Source organism: Hemiscyllium ocellatum, chromosome 7, assembly GCF_020745735.1.
Source record: "Hemiscyllium ocellatum isolate sHemOce1 chromosome 7, sHemOce1.pat.X.cur, whole genome shotgun sequence".
Classification (NCBI taxonomy): Eukaryota; Metazoa; Chordata; class Chondrichthyes; order Orectolobiformes; family Hemiscylliidae; genus Hemiscyllium; species Hemiscyllium ocellatum.
This window is the reverse complement of record NC_083407.1, coordinates 15,381,006-15,399,314: the sequence shown is the minus strand read 5'-3', so window position 1 is coordinate 15,399,314 and position 18,309 is coordinate 15,381,006. Positions and strand designations below refer to the sequence as shown.

Below are 18,309 nucleotides of genomic sequence, written 5' to 3'. Positions count from 1 at the left end.
CATCTTTAACCACGTGGGAAGGGAAATTGCAGTCTCTAAAGAAGGAGGCCATCTGGTGTGTTCCATGGTGGAACTGGTCCTCCTGGGAACAGATACGGTGGAGGCGGAGGAATTGGGAATACGGATGGCATTTTTCTGGCCAATTCACCTAACTTGCAAATCTTTGAACAGTGGGAGGAAACCGGAGCAGCCAGAGGAAACCCACACAGACACAGGGAGAATGTGCAAACTCCACACGACTATTCACCCGAGGCTGGAATCAAACCTCGGAGTCTAGATTAGAGTAGTGCTGGAAAAGTACAGCAGTTCAGGCAGCATCTGAGGAGCAGTAAATTGATGTTTCGGGCAAAAGCCCTTTACCATTGAACCTCGGACCCTGGTGCTGTGAGGCAGCAGTGCTAACCACTAAGCCACTGTGCTGCCCCAACAGAAATATTAACTCTGCTTTCTCTCCATAAGTGCTGCCAGACCTGCTGAGTTCTTCTGACAATTTCTGTTTCTGTTTCTGATTTTCAGCATCTGCAGTTCTTTTGTTGATGAAGAGTGAAGGTACCTCGGTTAATGAGGATGCGGCAGACTTAATAGAGGCACAAACGTGCCTCTCAAACGTTGAGCATCTGAACCATTCTGTCCATTTCCTTAACAGCTTTTAAAACACAGTCCTAACCTTCAAGTTTACCAGAAGTAAGCCACAAATTACGAATTTGGAAAGTTCTGAAGGGTGATGATGTTTGACATTAATAAAGTTGTCTTTACCTCATAGTCAATGTCCAAGACATCAAATTCCCCGTTGGTTTGGAAGTGTTGCGTGTCTGCATCCACAGTAAAATTCACTTGCTTTTTATTACGTTCAATTGCAACATAATGCCAATGTTGGTCATCAAGGAGACTGCCCAGTACGACAGAGGAATAGCCATCAATGGTTCGAAGTGTTGCATCACCTAGAATACAAAATGATAGAATTAACTCATATAGATCATACTGTCCTATAGAATCCCTGCAGTGTGGAAACAGGCCATTCAGCACAACAAATCCACACCGACCCTCCAAACAGCATCCCACCCAGACTCATCCCTCTACCTTATTCCTATAACACTGCATTTCCCATGGCTAACACACCTAATCCACATGTCCGTGAAGACTATGGGTAATTTAGCATGGCCAGTCCACCTAACTTGAACGTCTTTGGACCGTGGGGGGGAACCCACGCAGATACAGGGAGAACGTGAAAACTCCACATAGACAGTCGCCCAAAGGTGGAATCAAACTCGGCACTGTGAATTGGGTCCCTGGCGCTGAGAGTTGGAAAGTTGGGTTGATAAATGGCAGATGGAGTTTAATCCAGACAAGTGTAAGGTGATACATCTTAGCAGGTCAAGTGCAAGAGGAAAGTAAACAGTGAACCTGTACATTATACCTGTACACTATAGATTACAAATAAATAAAACGGTGCAGGCCACAAATGTTGGAAAGTTCAAGAAAATAAAAACATAACTTGACTTATTCAGTCATTGAAACCTATTAGATTTAGTATAAGATATGATATTTTATACTTTTTATATGTTCATCAGCAGTAAGAAATTATTCCTGTGAATACTCAATTAGCACAGTAACTGTTTTATTATAATTCATAGAATCCCTACAGTGTGGAATTCAAGGCCATTCAAGTTCGCACTGACCTCCTGAAGGGCATCCCACCCTGACCCACCCTATCCCTGTAACCCTGCATTTCCCATGACTAATCCATCTGGCCTTCACATCCCTGGACACAATGGGCAATTTTAGCGTTGCCAATCCACCTAACCTGCACATCTTTGGACTGTGAGATGAAACCAGAACACCTCCAGGAAACCCACACAGACATGGGAAACACGTGCAAACTCCACGTAGACAGTTGCCCCAGGGTAGCTTTGAACCTGGCTTCCTCGCTCTGTCAGGCAGCAGTGCTAACCACTGTGCTACCCCTTACTTTAAAACAGAAATGAGCACAATCCATACCTAATCTGATCTCTAATGAGAGTTTGCCTTTCTTCAGCTCCAGCGTGACGTAATCTCCCCGTTGTCCCTCTCCGTGCAGGACCACTCCATCACTTTGCATTGTCTTGAACTTGAGGGAGATCATGTCCTTTACCGTGGTCACGCTCTTCTGGCTGAACCTGTAGAACATGGAGCTCTTCCCATCAAAATTGGCAACATCCGATTCTGTGAAAGCAAACCTAGGCTGTCATCTCTCCGAAATAAGCGGAATGCGTTTCAGGGGAGCGACTGGAAACCCAGCCTCCCAGTTGATTTCTGTGTAAAGTAAGTGCCGGAACTATCAATGGTGCAGACAAGAGTTACACATGCTGCTTGATTAGGAGCAATGATTTTGGAAGGAATTAATTTGAAATACTCTCACAGATGTCCACTCGCTTCACACTGGAAACAAACACACACCCTGCCCTTTCCTCAAATTTTTAACATAGAATTAGTGATTAATAAGAATGAGGGTAACAAATGTGATTAGATTAGATTCCTTACAGTGTGGAAACAGGCTCTATGGCCCAACAAGTCCACACCAACACTCCAAAGAGTAACCAGTCCCATTTCCCTCTGACTAATGCATCTAACACTACGGGCAATTTAGCATGGCCAATTCACCTGATCCGCACATCCTTGGACTGTGGGAGGAAACCAGAGCACCCTGAGGAAACCCACGCAGACACGGGGAGAATGTACAAACTCCACACAGTCGCCCAAGGCAGGACTCGAACGTGGGACCCTGGTGCTGTGAGCCACCGTGCTGCCCACAAAAGTGAGGACAACACTGAAGACTTTGACAGTGAGCACTATGAGAATGAGGATAAAAGCAGATAAAGATAAGGGTCAAGATAAGAGTGAGGATTTTGACAGTGTAGTGATTCACCATTACCTTATCCAAGGCCACCTTCTCAATGAAACATATGGGATTCTTCAGGAGCTTAACAGGGTAAATGTTGAGAAGATGTTTCCTCTCATAGGAGAGTCCAGTCCAGCACCAGAGGGTACAGTCTCAGTATAAATGAGGGAGGGGGCAATTTAAAATTGAGATGAGGAGAAAATTTTTCTGTCAGAGACTTGTGAGTCTTTGGAGCTTCTTGCTTCAGAAGGCTATCTTTCTCCTCTCAGCCTAAACCTATGCCCTCTTGTTCTGGACTCACCTACCCAGGGAAGAGACTTTGTCAATTTACCCTATCCATGACCCTCATAACTTTATGAACCTCTATAAGGTCACCCCTCAGCCTCCGACACTCCAGGGAAAACAACCCCAGTGTATTCAATCACTCCCTATAGCTCAAATCCTCCAACCTTGGCAAAATCCTTGTAAATATTTTCTGAACCCTTTCAAGTATCACAATATACTTCCAATAGGAAGGAGACCAGAATTGCACGCAATATTCCAAAAGTGGCCTAACCAATGTCCTGTACAACAGCAACATGACCTCCCAACACCTGTATTCAATACTCTGACCAATAAAGGCAATCTACCAGATACCTTCTTCACTATCCTATCTACCTGCAGCTCTACTTTCAAGGAGCTATGAACCCGCACTCCAAGGTCTCTTTGTTCAGTAACACTCTTTAGGATCTTACCATTAAGTTTTTACATCCTGCCCTGATTTGTTTTCCCAAAATGCAACGCCTCGCTTTTATCTAAATAAATTTCATCTGCCACTTCTCAGCCCATTGGACCATTTGTCTGGATTAGTAGTGCTGGAAAAGCGCAGCAGTTCAGGCAGCATCCGAGGAACAGGAAAATCAACGTTTTTGGGCAAAAGCCCTCCATCAGGAATACAGGCAGAGTGCCTGAAGGGTGGTTGTCTCTCCACCCTTCAGGCACTCTGCCTGTATTCCTGATGAGGGCTTTTGCCCAAAACATCGATTTTACTGCTCCTCCAATGCTGCCTGAACTGCTGTGCTTTTCCAGCACCACTAATCCAGAATCTGGTTTCCAGCATCTGCAGTCATTGTTTTTACCATTGGCCCATTTGATCAAGATCCTGCTGTAATCCAAGGAAACCTTCTTCTCTGTCCACTCCACCTCCTATTTTGGTGTCATCTGTAAATTTACTAACTGTACCTCCTGAGTTCACATCCAAATCATTTATATAAATGTTGAAATGTAGTGGATCCAGCACCGATCCTTGTGACACTCCTGTGGTCACAGGCCTCCAGTCTGAAAAGCAACCCCCCACCACCACCCTCTGTCTTCTACGTATGAGCCAGTTCTGTATCCAAATGGCTAGTTTTCCCTGTATTCCATGAGATCTAACCTTGCTAACAAATCTCCCATGGGGAACCTTGTCGAATGTCTTTCTGAAGTCTATATAGGTCACGTCCACCACTCTCCCTGCTGAATTTCTCCAACATTCCCTGTGTTTGTTTCAGATTCCCAGCATCTGCATTATTTTGCTTTTATAAAGAGGATACAGTCAAGATTGAGAACAGCAATGTCAAGTTTGAGAAAGAGATTTATGATAATTAACACTGGGCTAGTAATTCAGTTGCACAGACACAGGACAGCAGTAATTAATAGATGTGGAATGTTTATGAAATGACAACAATGACATTTCCATCAATTGCTGGAAAAACGTACCTCGTTCACTAACATTCTTGAGGGAAGAAAATCTGCCAACCCACCTGGTCTTGCCGATATGTCACTCCAGGCTCACAACAATATGATTGACTCTTAGGTCAACAATATGATTGACTCTTTGAAATGGCCTTGCAAATGGCTCATGCCAGGGCCATTTAGGGATAGGCAATAAATGAGGACCTTGTTAGTGATGCTGCATCCCAAGAAAGAATTGAAAGAAGAGCACAAATGATTATAAAAGGTGATACTATGGAAGTAAGGATTGTGAGTACAAATAGTGAGAACGAGGATATTATAATGCAAATAATCAACATGTAAATGATAGGAGTGAGAATGTAGAGACAGCTGTTTGCAATTCTGATGATAATGTTAATGCAAATACTGAAAGGGCTGATGTTGGGAGTACAAATAATGGAAATACGGATCACTTGAGTGCAGGTAATACAGGGATGATTTGGCAGTGTGTAAATAATTAGCTTGCTGATAATGGAGTAGCAGGTACCAGAGTTTGGATATAGGAGTGCTAATAATTGGAGTGTGAACAGTTAAAGTCCTGGTGCATGTTTTCATTTCATAAGAAATGGGTAAACTCACAGATATATTCTGCAGCCCTGCACGGTGCTAGATTCCCAGCTGCTTTTGGAGATTTTGCTTTTCTCTGGTGTATTTGTTGTTTCCCATAACATTAACATCTGTGTTTGTGTTATTTGGCAGTCTTTGCTCCCCCAAGGATGTATTCTGTGGGGATTGTACACTTAGTGAGAATCTGCTATTAATATTGTTATTCCAAATTTTAAGAAGGTAGCTCAAAGCCTATACAACACTGTGGGAACTTGATTATTTGCCAACACTGGGTGAAAATCAGCTCGTTGAAGGGCAAGAGACATTGATGCATCATTGACCACTTCTCCTGATTGCACAGAGTGGCAAATTCTAATAGAACTGAAGACTGAAGGACTGACAGAACATTACATACAAAAACATAAAATGCTGGAGAAACTCATTAGGTCTGGCAGCATCTATGGGAAGAAAGCAGAGTTGATGTATTGAGTCCAGTGACTGATCAGCAGAACTAATGAAGAGTCACTGGACTTAAAATGTCAACTTGAATTTCTGGATTTGATTTGATTTTAATTTTATTGTCACGTGTCCTTATGTAAAAATGTATAAGAGTCCAGTGAAACATTTATAATGTTGCCACACAAGGCAATATGTTACATACACGTATCTAGGTACAGAACCTTAGGAACAAGGATGAAAGTTAAATATTGCAGTAATTATAGTATAGCATAAAAACATACAAAATAAAGTTAAAAGTTACACATTGCAGACCTTCTTAGTTTTGAGAAGAAAATAAAGAAATAAAGCTGAAAATTCAAACATTACAGTGTTCATTAAGTGCTCAGCCACAGCGGGACTACACTTCGAGAAACTACTTCAATACTCTCAGATGCTGCCAGACCTGCTGAGTTTCTCCAGCAATTTCCTTTGCCGCTTCCGATCTCCAGCATCCACACTTCTTTGTTACACACACGGGCAAAGCTGATCGATAAAGCAAATCTCTTTGGTTGCCTATTCGCTAAGGATTCAGTTCTGGCTCACAAATAGCTTCCTCACTGGATGTACGTTTGCTCGCTGAGCTGGAAGGTTCAGTTTCAGACGTTTCGTCGCCATACTAGGTAACATCATCAGTCAGTCTCTGGTGGAGCACTGGTGTTAGTGACCTGCTTTCTATTTATGCATTCAGGTTTCCTTGGGTCAGTGAAGTCATTTCCTGTGATGATGTAATTTGTTGTGGTGGTGTCATTTCCTGTTCTTTTTCTCAAAGGGTGGTAAATGGGGTCCAAATCAATGTGTTTGTTGACAGTTTTCTCACTTCTGAATTAGAAGATTGTGAGTTCAAGTCTTGTTTGAGAAACTTTAGTGTCTGATGTGAATCTCACAAAAATGCATGAGGAAGTAGTGTGGATGAGCAGAGGGATCTTGGTGTCCATGTACACAGATCTCTGAAAGTTGCCACCCAGGTAAATAGTGCTGTGAGGAAAGCATATGGTGTACTGGGCTTTATTGGTAGAGGAAATGAGTTCCGGAGTCCTGAGGTCATGTTGCAACTGTATAAGACTCTGGTGCGGCCTCATCTGGAGTATTGTGTGCAGTTTTGGTCGCCATACTATAGGAAGGATGTGGAGGCATTGGAACGAGTGCAGAGGAGGTTTACCAGGATGTTGCCTGGAATGGTAGGAAAATCTTATGAGGAAAGGCTGAGGCACTTGGGGCTGTTCTCATTGGAGAAGAGAAGGTTTAGGGGAGATTTGATAGAGGTGTATAAGATGATTAGGGGTTTAGATAGGGTCGACACTGAGAACCTTTTACCGCTAATGGAGTCAGGTATTACTAGGGGACACAGCTTTAAATTAAAGGGTGGTAGGTATAGGACAGATGTTAGGGGTAGATTCTTTACACAGCGGGTTGTGAGTTCATGGAATGCCCTGCCAGTAGCAGTGGTGAACTCTCCTTCTTTATGGTCATTTAAGCGGGCATTGGATAGGCATTTGGAAGTTATTGGGCTAGTGTAGGTTAGGTAGGATTCGGTCGGCGCAACATCGAGGGCCGAAGGGCCTGTACTGCGCTGTATCTTTCTATGTTCTATGTTCTATGAAGGTCAGTGGTACAGTAATTTTGCAGAGGGATGCAGACAAGTTAAGCAAGTGGTCAAAAACTTGGCAGGTGCAATACAATGTGGGAAAACATAATCTTATGCATGTTGACAAAAAGAATAGAGGAGTTGCATATTCTTTCAATGGGGAAAGATTGCAGAAAGATACAGCACAGAGGAATTTGGGAGCTCTTGTGCATAAATCGCAGAAAGCTAGCATCCAAGTTCAGCAGGGAATAGGGATGATAAATAGAATGTTAGCCTCTATTTCAAAGGGAATGGAGTATAATATAGAGAAGTCTTACTAACTTTATACAAGGCACCAATTAAACAGGTTTGGCCTCTTATCTAAGGAAAATGATATTGGTGTTGGAGGCAGTCCAGGGAAGGGCTTATGCCCAGATCAGTAAGGGAATCATGAGTTATGGAGAAAAGGTAAGAAAATGGAGTTGAGGATTTTCAAATTAGCCATGATCTCACTGTTGCAGACTCATTGGGCTATATAGCTTACTGCTGCTCCCACATCTTATGGGCTTAGGGCATTGAAGTTTCACTGTAGGTATTGGAATGTTTGATTTAACAAGGCTGTCTGTAAATAACATGACTAATAGTAACTACTTGCTATGCTGCAGACCCCTGCTGTGTGAGTATTGTGAAGTGACTGTCTTGGAGAGATTTTTGTTTTTATCTCGGTTTAGTTGGATGGAAAGCTGGTTAGAACAAGTTGAGTTTGAGGAAGGCTTGTCAGGAACAAGCAAAGTTGGAACAAAGCTTGACAAGAACCAATTGCCTAGTTGGTCCGTCACGTTTCTGAAAAGAAAACCATCTGGTTGAATTTAGAGTGCTGTGCTATTGAATATCCACTGAACCATTACTCTATAGTTATTTACTTAATAAGAACATCCCATCATAATTTTGAAGAGCTGCATTGGTTTTTGGTGAGTTCATGGTTACAGAATGTGAAAAATGTGAAGTACAGGCAGGTTTGGACTTTATTAGTGACTTGTAGAAATAAGAAATAGCAAGATTATGGCCCTCAGTTGCAGGTGAGCTGAGGCAGGTTCAGAGGGCAATATTATTGAGGTGAGAGTCTTGATGATTGAGACATGTGAAGCCTTAAGACAAGATCAGGTTCCAATCAGATAGCATCGTTAATATTGTTGAATCTTAGTCAATGGCCACAGGAAGATGGATGGAGGTCAAAAAGGTGCTTCGAACTGATATTATACAAACTGGTTCAATCAGTCTTGCATAAACTTAACATTACATCTGAGCTTCTAAAGTACACCCTTGAATGGTGGATTATCTTTGTAAATCTCAGAAATGCAATTGGTTTGCCAAGATTAACAGACAAGAATATCAGATAAGCCACGAATGATTAGAATATGGCATTTAGTTTTTCTCTAGGCTTGAACAGCCAAGGCAGCCGAACATCAAGTGGTTCAGAAGTATTCCTTACACCAGGCAATGACCATCTCCAAGAAGAGACAACGAATTACTGTCCCTCACATTCAAAGGCATTACCAGCATTGAATCCCTCACATTCAACATCTTTGGAGTTGCCATTGACCAGAAACTCAACTGGATTCACTACTTAAACACAATGGCTACAAGAATAGATTAGAGGTTCGGAATACTGCAATGAGTAATTCACCTCCTGAATCCCCAAAGATTGTCCATCATCTACAAGGCACAAGTCAGAGTGTGATGGAATGCTCCCCACTTGCCTGGAGCCACAGCTCCAACTACACTCAAGAAGCTTGACACCATCCAGGGAAAAGCAGCCTAATTGCTGGGCACCACATCCACAAGCATCTACTCCCTCCACCATCGACGCTCAGTAGCAGCAGTGTGTACTATCTAAATGCCACACTGCAGAAATCAAACAAAGATCCTCAGACAGCACCTTCCAAACCCACAACCACTTCCAGCTAGAAGGACAAGGGTAGCAGCTACATGGGAGCACCACCACCTGCATGCTCCCCTCCAAGCCACTCACTGTCCTGACTTGGAAATATATTGCCGTTCGTTCACTGTTGATGGATCAAAATCTTGAAATTACCTCCAAAGGGTATTGTGTGTCAAAGTATAGCATGTGGAACAAAGAATAGAAATTACAGCACAGGAATAGGCCCTTCTGCATTCCCAGCCTGTGCTGATTCAAATCCACTATCTGTACGTGTCGCCTATTTTCCAAGCATTTGTATCCCTCTGCTCTCTGCCCATTTGTGTATCTGTCTAGATATATCTTAAATGATGTTATCGTGCTCACCTTTACCACCTCCATTGGCAACGCGTTCCAGGCATCCACCATTCTCTGTGTAAAGAACTCATATTTCCCTTTAATGTTTCCCCCCACTACCCCCGACTCTGGGAAAAAGCTTCTTGCTATCCACCTTCTCTATACCTCTCATGATTTTGTCGGTGCCCCCTGAACTTCCATTTTTCTAATGAAAATAATTGTAATCTACAATCTCTCTTCATAGCTAGAGCCCTGCATACCAGGGAACATCCTGGTGAACCTCCTCTGCACCCTCTCCAAAGCATCCACATCCTTTTGGTAATGTGGCAATCAGAACCGTGCACAGTATTCCAAATGTGGCCGAACCAAAGTCCTATACAACTATAACATGACCTGCCAACTCTTGTATGCAATACCCCGTCCAATGAAGGAAAGCATGCCGAATGCCTTCTTGACTACTCTACCAACCTGAAATGCCACCTTCAGGGTACAATGGACCTGAACACCCAGATCTCTACCTCAATTTTCCCCAAGACTTTTCCATTTACTAGATAGTTTGCTCAAGAATTGGATCTTCCAAAATGCATCACCTCACATTTGCCCTGATTGAACTCCATCTGCCATTTCTCTGCCTGACTCTCCAATCTATTTATATCCTGCTGTAATCTCTGACAGTTCCCTTCACTATCTGCTACTCCACCAACCCTTGTGTCATCTTCAAACTTGCTAATCAGACCACCTATACCTTCCTCCACCTTACGTATATCACAAATGACAGTGGTCCCAAAACGGATCCCTGTGTAACGCCACCAGCCACAGTTCTCCATTTTGAGAAATTCCCTTCCACTACTACTCTGTCTCCTGCTGCCCAGCCAATTCTGTCTCCATTGAGTGAGTACACCCTGATCCCCATGTGACTTTACATTCTCCATCAGCCTACCCAGCTGAACCTTTACCAAACCTTTCTCTAGTCATCCCCTAACTCCTCATTTACAAGTAAAAGGACTTGTGTGTTACAACAAGGCAATTCATCACCACCTTCTGAAGGGTAACTCACGTCCGGCTTTAACTGCTGGCCAGCCAGCAACACCCATGTCCCCACAAATGAATACAGAAAAGACGTTGCTCCACATCATCCAAGCTCTGCCTTATCCGAAAGTCCTTTACCTGCATGTCTCCTGTCTCAGACTATTTCCAGTTTTAGCTTGTTGCCCCTAGTTGTTTGCAGTTTACATATTTCACATCAATGTTCCAGAGAGTGACAGAAAAGGCCACAGGAAATGAGGTGAATCAGAAAATACTTGGCGAAAGTTGTGCTAAAGTCAGATTTAATAAGCTGGTGCTTGGAGGATGATGGGAAGAGCTCACTGTTTTGACGTCTGGGGAGAAAGCAGTTCTACTCTGAGAGTGCAAAATGAATCTTCAGTCGTGGTCTCAGTCTGATATGTGCTGATTGTGAATAAAACACAAACACTGTAAATCAATGAAGAGCCAAAACAACTTAGAGGAAAATAAATTGCACCTGGAATTTAAAGATGAGTTTGGGGAAACCGTGCCCTTTGGTTCACCTTAGAAAGGATTGGGAGTTACAAAATAAGAAAATGGAGAAATCAAATAATGATTCGCTGTCTTGCACTTCATAAGGAAAAAGCGATCATAATTTAAATTCACAACTACACCTCTTTGATTGTGTCTGTGGTCTTTGCCATGTGGTTAAATTACAGCCAAACAAGTAAGGCCATGTGACTGGAATTACTAAAAGTGAGAAATGTCACCAAGTATACACTAAGGTTGTAGAAAAATAGGCCATTCAGCCCATCACAACAGCAATTTTATCAAAGAGCAATTTAATTATCTGTCTTCATTAAACTATTTTCTATATCCCTTTCTTTAATTTGTCCATTGAAAGCTTCCATTTATTGAATTTCCACTACACGGTCAGATAAAAGTCACAATGTTCCCCTTATCAGACCATAGGGCTGCTATCTCAAGAGAAAGAGAAAAAACAGTGGTGATTTAACTTGATGGTCAGCACACCTCAGATCAGTGCAAAGATTGAGAAGGAGAGCCCTTAATGGTCAGTAGTTAGAATTGAACCCATGCTTCTAACATTGCACTGTTATTTTTAATCATTCATGGGATAAGGGTTTTGCTGGCTAAGGCAGAATGAGTTGGCCATCCCTAATTGCCCAGCGGGCAGTTAAGAGTCAACCACATTGCTGTGGGTTTGGAGTCACTAGTAGGCCAAGCCAGACCAGATAAGGATGGTAGCTTCCTTCCCTAAAGGACAATAGTGAACCAGAACATTGACAATGGATTCATCATCAGACTCTTAAGTCCAGATTGTTTTAATGACTTCAAATTCCACCACCAGCTATGGCACAATTTGAGCCTGGATCCCCAAAGCTTTGCCTGTATCTCTGGATCAACAATCCAATGATAATACCATTATGGCATCATCTCCCCCTGTACATGAGCTAAACAACCCACAAACCAAATCCTTTCTGATTGTATTTTGATTTCAAATCCAAATACTAATTATGTCAAGAAATATTTTCCTCACATCACTTCTGCTTAATCTTCCAATCATCTTAAATCTGTACCTTCTGGCTATTAACACGTCAGCCATCGGAAACAGTTTATCTTTATTTACTCTGTATTAAACTTCAGTGATTTTAAACATCTCACACAAATCTCTTCTTGACCCTCTCTGCTTGAAGAAGAATAATTACAGCTTCTTCGGTCTATTCACATGACTGTAACCCCTCATCCTTGAAACCATTTCAGTAAATCTCTTCTCCAGAACCTTGGTCTCCTTCCTGAGGTTTAGTACCCACAATATTCCCAGCATATGCCAAATGTATTCGGCTCAGTCCAACTTTCTGGCTTTCATACTTAATTCTTCTGCTTGTTCAAGCCATGGTTTGATGCTCTGTTAACTGATTTCTTAATCTCTCGTACTGCTTCCAAAGGCTCATGCACAAGTTCCTCCAGATCTCATTGTTCATGCAACCATTTTAAACTTGTATGTTATGGCTTATATTGTCATTTTTGTTTGATCCCAATTTCCTGTATTGGATTTTATCTGCAACGGTGTGCCTATTCCAACCATCTGCCTTTCTCATTGGAGTCTTCTTCATTGCTAAGGGCACTTGCAAGCAACATGAGACTCCATAAATTTTGAAATTCTATCAAGAGCAAGTCAATGATGTGTGTATTATAATGTTCAGCATTCTTAGTGCTGAGCCCTGGAGGCCTTTATTATCTGCTTCCTTCCAACTCAAAAAATAACTATATGTCTGTCCCTACTCCAATCTTGGGCATATGCTACTATTGTCCCACTTGTCCCATGAGTGAAAAAGATAGTGACTTTCCACGTGAAGTGTTTAGATTAGATTAGACTTACAGTGTGGAAACAGGCCCTTCGGCCCAACAAGTCCACACCGACCCGCAACCCACCCATACCCCTACATTTACCCCTTACCTAACACTACGGGCAATTTAGCTTGGCCAATTCACCTGACCCGCACATCTTTGGACTGTGGGAGGAAACCGGAGCACCCGGAGGAAACCCACGCAGACACGGGGAGAACGTGCAAACTCCACACAGTCAGTCGCCTGAGTCGGGAATTGAACCTGGGTCTACAGGCGCTGTGAGGCAGCAGTGCTAACCACTGTGCCACTGTGCCATGTTTGCTTTAATATGCCATAATCCCTGGAATCTCTCCATTGGAAACAGCGACACATACTGCAAGTTTGCTGCTAACGCTACCACTCCCAGGAAATATTAACACTTCTTAGGCCACCCGTGACTCATTGAAGATATTGGCACTCCCCAGAGACTCTGTTGAAATACTGAGACATTCACTGAGACTTTCTGAAAATGGCAAAAGATACTGCTGCGGAAACACTGGAACCCACTGAGAATGCTGTCCTGTTCCCAGGATCAACTGGGAATACTGACATGTGCCCATGCACCCCATTCCTTAGCAATCCCCAGAAAACACTCATCCAAACTTTAGACAGACAGTGATAACTACTTCATAATCAGAACAATCTGATCCTCACAGAAAAAAAGATTGGGTAAAGTCAAGGCTTACGGAAATTACATTGGATAATGGAGTAGCGACTACAACACAAGATCAGCCATAAGCTTATAGAATGGTAGAGCATGCGTAAAGAGTTGACTGGCTGACTCAGTCATACAAACACATGAACAAGGAACAGAGGCTATTTGGCCCTTCAAGCCTGTTCCACCATTCTACATGATCATGGCTAATCTGATCTTAACTTCAACTCTACATCCCCATGTATCCTCCATCATTCTTCATCCCTTTGGTCATCAAGAATCTATCTACCTCTACCTTAAAACTATTTAAAGATTCTACGTCCACTGCCTTTTGAGGAAGAGAATTCCAAGGCTCACAAAGCTCTGAAAGAATTTTCTTTTCTTTATCTCTGTTTTAAAATCATGGCCCCTTATTTTTAAACTTCAACACCTAGTTCTAAAACATTTCATAAGAGAAAACATCCTTTCAATGTCCACCCAGTCAAGTCCCCTCAGGATCTCAGATGTTACGTTACCTCTGACTCTTCTAAACTTCAGATGATACAGGTTGAGCCTTTCTAGCCTTCCCTCATAAGGTAATCTGCTCATTCCAGGTTATTAGTCTAGTCAACCTTCTCAGGGCTGTTAACATCCATCTGCAAGTAAGGTGACCACTACCTTACACAATACTCCAGATGTGGTCTCACCAATTCCCTATACAACTGAAACAAATAACATCCCATTCTGAAGAAGTCACTGGCTTCTCTCCACAGATGCTGCGGGTCCTGCTGAGATATTCCAGCCATTTCTGTTTCTGATTTCCAGCATTCGCAGCTCTTTCAGCTTTTAATAACAACCTTATTTTTGTATGCAATTCCCCTTGCAATAAAGTATGACATGACAGAGTCCTACAATGCCAGGAGGATAAATAGGATCTTAACAAATCCAGGGAATAGAAAATCTGCTTTCAAAAGCACCAAAAGTTTGGACTACACAACAACTCCCTGAAAACTGACAAACTTTGAAAGACTCCTGTTCTTAAAATCATAGATACAGGCCATTCAGCTCATACTGACCCTTTGAAGAGCATCCCACTCAGATTCACCTCTCAGCCAATCCCTGCATTTCCCATGGCTAATCCAACTAACCTGCACATCTTTTAAACTGTGGGAGGAACCCTATGCAGACATGGGGAGAATGTACAAACCCCACACAGACAGTCACCCGAGGATGGAAACAAATCCTGGTTCCTGGTGCTGCGAGGCAGCAGTGCTAACCATGGAGCCATATTCTAGAACTGGATTTCCCAGTTCTTACCTGGATCTCACTTCAGATACAAGGGAAAACTGCAGATCATGCAACAGATTTCAAGATATAGATAGAAAATCCAAAAAAATTATAAAAGATCCTGACATAAGATGAGAAGATTTATCTTAATGCAATGAGCTTGGTGACCGGGAAAAGGTGAGATGCAAAATCATCAAAAATTTGCATCAATGAATAATAGTGTTTGGCTCACTTTGGTGGGAGCAGGTGTCAAGATTAATGCTCTGGGGATATGGGCTCAAATCTCATTATGGCAGTTGGTGAAAGTTAAATTTAATTACTACGTCTAGAGTGTAAAGTTGGTGTCAGGCATGGTGGCCATAACAACTATCAATGAATGTCATAAAAACCCATCAGGCTAAATAATACTCTTTACAGAGACAATCGGCCAATCCTTACTCAGTCAGTGACTCCAGATATACAGTAACATGGCTGACTCTTAACCGCACTCAGAAATGATTTAGTAAGCCACTCAGTTTAAAGGTTATTCAGGATGGGCAATAAATGCTGACCTTGTTACAATATTCACATCCCATGAAATCAAAGGGAAATCAAAAAGGTAAGACAGAAATGATTGCTGAATCATTTCTGTCATTTACTTACTCGGGGATGTGGGCATCACTGGCTGGGCCAGCATTTATTGCCCATCCCAGGTTGTCTTTGAGAGAGTGGGTGAGCTGCCTTCTTGAACTGCTATAGTTCATTTGGATTTGTAGAAATAGCCACAATGATGTTATTGAGGGAGATCCAGGATTTTGACCTAGTGACACTGAAGTATTGCTGATGGATTTTCACATCAAAATGATGAGTGATTTGGATGGGTACTTGAAGGTCGTGGTGTTCCGATATATCTGCTGTTCTTGTCCACCTAGATAATCATGGCATGGCTTTGGAAGGTGCTATTTAAGAAGGCTCTGTGTCTTTAGATGCAGTAAACTGCTGATACTGTGCAATGATGATGGAGGGAGCAGGTGCATGTGGATGTGGTGCCAAGTGGGCTGCTTTGTCCTGGACGATGTCAAGCTTCTTGAGTGTTGTTGGAGCTGCACCCATCCAGGCAAGTGGGGAGTATTCCATCACACTCCTGACTTGTGATTCGTAGATGGTGGACAGGATTTGAGGAATCAGTAGATGAACTATTCCTGACTAATCTTTCTGTGTCATATCATTATGATTTTATGATTCCATGTAACGATAGTTATGATACCACTAAAACATAAAAGATGTGTCAGAGAATGGCAGTGCTAACTATTATGATACTGATAGAGAAGGAAATGAGACTCAGTGGGCAGAAACACCCCATGGATAGAAAGAAGACAAGATAAACATTGGTTATCAAGTGTTCTTCTTTTCCCAACCACTAAGGGGTGTACATGGACTTGACAACACACCCTCAATATAAACATTGGAATTGCTGGTTGAATCAGAAATCATTATCAGAATCACAAAACAGTGCCTGCTTTATGACACAGTAGATTAGTTTAAACTTCATTGCTACCTGAAGAATGAGTTTATGAATAAGATAATCAAGTATAATACGATACTCGGTGGCATTTTTACCCACTATCTTTTCACTCAGAACTGTACTCAAATACAACACAAATTGATCTGATTAAAGATTCTCCTTCTCAGCTGTCCAAGAGGATTGTAAGCCAAATTAATTTGGACAGTCTCAATCCAGTTCCTAATAGATGCGAGTCCACAGTGCAAAACCGCCCATAATTCAGTGATAATTCACTAAATTGGCAATGTCACTTTCGAAGACTATTAGCATGGAAATTCTTTGCTGCCATGGAGCTCTGAGCTGTTGGCAGTCTGGGCTTAAGCCACAGTGTCGAGGGAACCTTTGCTTCTATAAAACCTGTCCAATATCTGACATGAAATGCCGTGGGCAAGTATATAACTGTCCCTTTCATCTCAGTGAAACAACCCAGTAGCTGCATATCTAAGAGAAATCTGAGGATCTTTTCTATAGAACAGAGAATGCTGAGAGGGGACTAATGGAGGATTGAGGGTATTGAAATGTTGTAAGGTCGACGTGGAGAAGACATTCTCACTTATAGGGTTAGCCTGGACGAAGGACTGCAAGTAAAAGCAAACCACAAACGAACACATATGGAAATTCAGAAAAATGCTCTTTCTTCAAAGAGTGGTGAGAATGTGGAGTTTGCTACCAGGAGTAGATGAGGCAAAGAGCCAACATGCATTTGTGGGAGGTACCTCAGTGGTATTATGAATGTACTTATGTATGTATGACTTTGGAGCAGGCATTTGGATCCTCAAGCCTGTGATATCATTTCAAAAGTAATGGTCAAACTAATTGTACCCTCAAACCCACTTTTCTGCCTACCTTGATAACCTTTCACCCACTTGCTTATCAAGAATTATTGCCCCTTCCTTAAAAAAATTCAAAAACTCTGCTTGCACTGCTTTTTCAGGAAGAGCTTTCCAAAGGCTCATGACCTTCTTGGAGAGAAAAAAATACCTCTTCTTCTCTACCTTAAATTAGTGACCACTTATCGCTAAACAGTGACCCCCAATCTCTAGCTTCTCTCACAAGAGGAAGCATCAATTTCCCGTACACCCAGTCAAGAACCCCCAAGATCTTATATATTTCAATCAAGTCAGCTTTTTGTCTTTTAAATTCCAGTGGATATAGGCTTAGACTCTACAATCCTCCCTCATAAACTCATTCCAGATATTAGTCTAGTAAAACCTCCTGTAGACTACTTCCAATACTTTGGCATCTTTCCTTAAATAAAGTTTGCACGCACATATCTAAGCTGAATAAAACCACTAAGGCATGTTCATTCTAATGGTGTTTGAAGATTTGATCTTCCAGAATATAATTTAGCTAACGTAGCTTTAACTGTTTGCCGAAACTGTAGGATTTGCAAGATTTTTTAAGATCTCTTGACTTACTTTCATGGTTGCACAGAGAAAAGTGTAACTAAGCTAATTTTGAAAAAAAGTGAGAGAGGAAGTTAGAAATGCAGAATGAAAGACAAGTTGGGATCTTTTGTTTTGTGGGGAAGGAATCCTTTCTGTCTTGTTCACACCAATATTTGACCTGCCACAATAACTCTTGTCACACTGCGATCCATTACCAGTTCTGCGGTTTTGTGAGACAGAGAATAAGAATCCTTAAGCTTGTTTTGATAAATTGGAGGAAGAGTCTCAGGGTTACAAAGGAGCAATACTGAGATCATGTCTCCAGCCGGGGAAAGACAGCGTGATTGCATTTCCACGGTTGTCTACTGCCCAAAGATACTGGCTTGGCTTTTTTGTTTAGTCGCTATTCCAGTGTGGATTGGAGTTGAGTTGCACATGTGACAATTGTGGAATCCCTTATTGGAGCAGACTCGGAAGGAATTGCCTGGGAACTTGACAATTCTATTGGACAACTCCTCTACGTTTGAAAA

At 42.1% G+C, this 18,309-nt stretch overlaps 1 protein-coding gene across 1 annotated transcript in view; it reads right to left on the bottom strand.

Moving 5' to 3' along the window:
- Positions 1 to 18,309, bottom strand: part of LOC132817323 (contactin-associated protein-like 5) — a 910,472-nt gene that overhangs the window by 574,613 nt on the left and 317,550 nt on the right. Inside the window, exons 5-6 of the mRNA XM_060827733.1 lie at positions 1,999 to 2,202; positions 757 to 941 (exon numbers count right to left, since the gene is read on the bottom strand). Of these exons, the coding sequence (XP_060683716.1) occupies positions 757 to 941; positions 1,999 to 2,202 (389 nt within the window). The remainder of the gene's footprint in view (positions 1 to 756; positions 942 to 1,998; positions 2,203 to 18,309) is intronic.